The sequence below is a fragment of the Verticillium alfalfae genome, genomic scaffold (genome assembly GCF_000150825.1).
Source record: "Verticillium alfalfae VaMs.102 supercont1.16 genomic scaffold, whole genome shotgun sequence".
In the NCBI taxonomy this organism is placed as follows: domain Eukaryota; kingdom Fungi; phylum Ascomycota; class Sordariomycetes; order Glomerellales; family Plectosphaerellaceae; genus Verticillium; species Verticillium alfalfae.
The window spans coordinates 237977-241245 of record NW_003315023.1 but is presented as its reverse complement, the minus strand read 5'-3'; the positions used below and the strand labels follow the sequence as shown (position 1 = coordinate 241245).

At 55.8% G+C, this 3269-nt stretch overlaps 2 protein-coding genes and 1 non-coding gene across 3 annotated transcripts in view; 1 reads left to right on the top strand and 2 right to left on the bottom strand.

The window, feature by feature from the left end:
• The window catches only part of VDBG_09753 (phenylacetaldoxime dehydratase), a gene marked incomplete at both ends in the record, with an annotated part of 1658 nt that extends 1335 nt beyond the window's left edge, over positions 1–323 (top strand). The window contains one exon of the mRNA XM_002999987.1: positions 288–323. Within this exon, the coding sequence (XP_003000033.1) occupies positions 288–323 (36 nt within the window). The remainder of the gene's footprint in view (positions 1–287) is intronic.
• Positions 324–589: 266 nt separating this feature from the next.
• On the bottom strand, positions 590–661 carry VDBG_15211. Its single transcript has one exon. It is a non-coding gene; the product is annotated as a tRNA-Asp (tRNA).
• Positions 662–960: 299 nt separating this feature from the next.
• On the bottom strand, positions 961–1659 carry VDBG_09752 (conserved hypothetical protein; the record flags this gene model as incomplete). The annotated part of the gene is made up of 1 exon (XM_002999986.1): positions 961–1659. One exon carries the CDS (start codon positions 1657–1659, stop codon positions 961–963), a length of 699 nt encoding a protein of 232 aa, XP_003000032.1.
• Between the last annotated feature and the right edge of the window lie 1610 nt (positions 1660–3269).

Sequence of the window (3269 nt, the reverse complement as noted above, 5' to 3'; positions counted from 1 at the left end):
TCCATCAGATTGCTAAGCAGCCGTTATACCACTAAACCATCGCCCGATTTGTTGAAGCAGCGGCCCGGTTGTGGGGATTGTGATGCTCGCGTGCTGGGGCGAGGCAAATTTTGCGAGGGCGGGTGGGGAGGGCTCGGTCGAGACCGGGGCGAGAGGGGGGGGGGGACTAGATGGCAGGCCAGAAGTTGACTGTCCAACGATTCGAGCGTGGCCTTTGTTTGCGAGGAGGGAGGCTGCCATGTGCAACTTGGGTCTAGAAATCGTAGTACGGCCGAGCCTCTACACAGCATGGCAGCCCCGAGCTTGTACAACACGTAGGATAAATAGCCAATTCAGAGATAGTATGTACCGGGAATCAACATCTAGCTGGACGCCTGGAAGAGATACACACGTATAGTATGAGATAATGACTCTTCGTTGTAAATCGCTCTCATGGCGTCTCCGTCAAGCCCTCGTCACTTAGAGATTCTAATAGGGCTGAAATATAGGCAAAAGCGTTGTTCAGTCAAGTTACCCGTTCTGTGACGCATGTGATTGGCCTAGGTGAGCAAAAGCTAAATTCGACTGCGGCGAGAACCAACAAAAGTTTCTTCCGATCGGGGAATTGAACCCCGGTCCCCGGCGTGACAAGCCGATATCCTAACCACTAGACTAATCGGAAATTGATGTTTGGGATTCTGCAAAGTCAAATCATGTCTTAATCGACAGGCAAGCAGAACAGCAATTGGTGATGCCAATCTCATACGCTCTCAGGTCGACACGAACCGAATTCTATCACATCGTGTTTTCCCTCAGGTGCCCCCATCCTTTGTACGCACTTTCCACCATCTCGACAACTCTCCAGTGATGCGACGCCTATCGCCTTGAACGAAACGGTAACGGGTGCCCACGACGAGATCAGGATGGCGGTATCGAGCAAGCAGAAGCTCGCGATTCAATAACTGCCACACAAGAAGCCCGTCACCGTCCCTTCCATCGCACGCGGCTGGCGTATTTTGCAAACTTGGCGACATCCTCCTCGGCGAGCAGCAACTCGACGGTGTAATAATGTCGCGCCAGCTCTTCGTGTCCAGCAAAGCGATGCACAAACGAGTGGCACAGTCGACAGAGCCAGGCTACATTGTCGAGATCTTCGGGCGGGTGCCATCCCCTCCGAACGACCTTTTCGTGCACGAAGCGCGGAATGAGATGGTGATATGTCAGGGGGATCCAATCGCGACCACACAGTTCGCATCCGTCAGCCTGGCTGCGCGTTGCCCGCGGCGGTGGCGGAGGGGCGGTGAGCGCGGTGATGTACTCAGTCAGAACCGGGGCCAGCAGCTCAGGGACGCCACGGGAAAGACCATCGATGATGTCGTAAGTCGTGAGCGAGGCTGCCACATCCGGGTCGAGTGTTGTAAGGATAGCGGACACGTCGGCGCCAGTCAAGGGCAGGGCATAACGTGTCTGGAGGTCGGGATCTGCAGTCCATGTGACATGTGTAAGAGACTGTAGGTCGACGGGAACACTTTCAAAAGTTTGCGTTGCGATGTAATCAGTAAAGTCGGCTATATCTTCGGCGTCGGTAGGGTTCTGGCTGCTGCTGGTCGGTGTCGCTTGTGAGGTAACGTGGCGGGTTTTCTTCGTGCGACGCTTGGCTTTGGTTGAGGACTTTGTCATGTGCTCGACTATGGCGGCTGAAAGACAGTCCCGGAATGTTTCGAAACTGCGTTGTGTCTTCAAAGTTGCTCATGATGGATTTTGGCAAGCTGTGCGAGGCATGTCAGGTGACTACAACGAGCAAAGTTGAGACGTCGCAAGTGGATGACGCGCATGCGATGCGCTCGAGGATGGTGCTGGTGTGGGGCCTGTGTGATGCTGGCTTGTTGAGAATATCCTGGATTGGCGTTGGCGGATGGCACAGTCATCAATGTAGACACTGCTGCTTGGTATGACCTTTTTAGTGAAACCGAGGATTGATTCCGTTCTCATGACATGAGGCCCCCATGCAAGGCATCTCACCAGCATCGGTCCAGCACAGGCAGTAAGAAGTTAAAAGAAGCTCGGCGAACTAGAAACGCACATATGCAGCCAACGGCGGCACGGCCGTATGCGTCACCGGCAGCTGGCGCAATATCTTTTGACAGCTTGGGCGGCCACTCGGCAGGTTTGTGCAAGGGCAGAGCGACAGCTGAGACACACCTCGCGAATTGAGTAAATGCACGTCGGTACAAGGATTTTTGTTCTTTTTTCTTTTTTTTTTCTTCTTCTTGGAGAGCTGAAGCGACAAGTCATCTCGGTCGTGGCAGCGCAGAAGCCGCCTTGTCCCCCCACCAAGCGAGGGGCGTGGCATAAGACTGTCATCGAGCATGGCTGGCAGCATGCAAGAGCGAGACCAGCAAAGGCGAACGCCAAGATAAACGCAAGACGGATGTCTCGGGTCAACGAGGCGATCTCAAGACACCCCGCTAACCTTGTTCATCACCTGGAACAGTGTGGGTGAAAGACCAGTTCTGCTGCGGGGGTCTGGATGGCGCCAGGTCAGCCGGTTCGAGACAGATGAGTGAGGCGTCGGCAGCCAGCATTGAGGCAGTGCCGCGAATGATGTGCCTGAGAATGCCTTGACACTGACCGGACCGAAGAAGATGTCACGATGGTATGGGCGAGATGTGGGCAAGACGATCGAGGGGGTGCCAAGCACGAGATGCCAAGAAAGGGATGCACGAAAGGGGACAGCAAGAAACAGAAGGGGACAGCAGGGGACGGCATGGCATGCGAGGGGAGGCGTGAGGGGTCGCCGCGAGAGCCTGAGGTAGGGAAGGTACCACCGTGCTGGGAGCACCTGCCCATGCCCACTGGTCTGTCCTTTCCCTCTGCTGCCTTGGTTCGTCGCATCAGGAAGGAGCGCCGGGATGTCATCGGCAGGAGTCTCGACGGATAGGGGTCCGGCTTAGGGGGTGTTAGGGGGGTTGGGGGGGTGGATCGCTGTAGTGGGCTCTCGGTTGCGGATGTATTCCAGCGTGCGGGTGGGGGACCTGCTACGTCATAGGCCATGGTCCCTACCTTGCCTTCCCTGGTCTCTCTTCACCTCCACCTTCCGCCTCCACCTCCAACATCCACCCCCGCGCACCGCTTTTGGTGCTGGTGCTTGTGCTTGTGTTTGTGCTACTCCTCCGTGCCCCCCCCCCTTTCAGATCATCATGCCATCCACTTCAATCATCCCCCACGCAGCCGATCATACCATCAGATACTATCAGATGCCGCTCACCGAGGTCAAGCTGTCCAGTCAG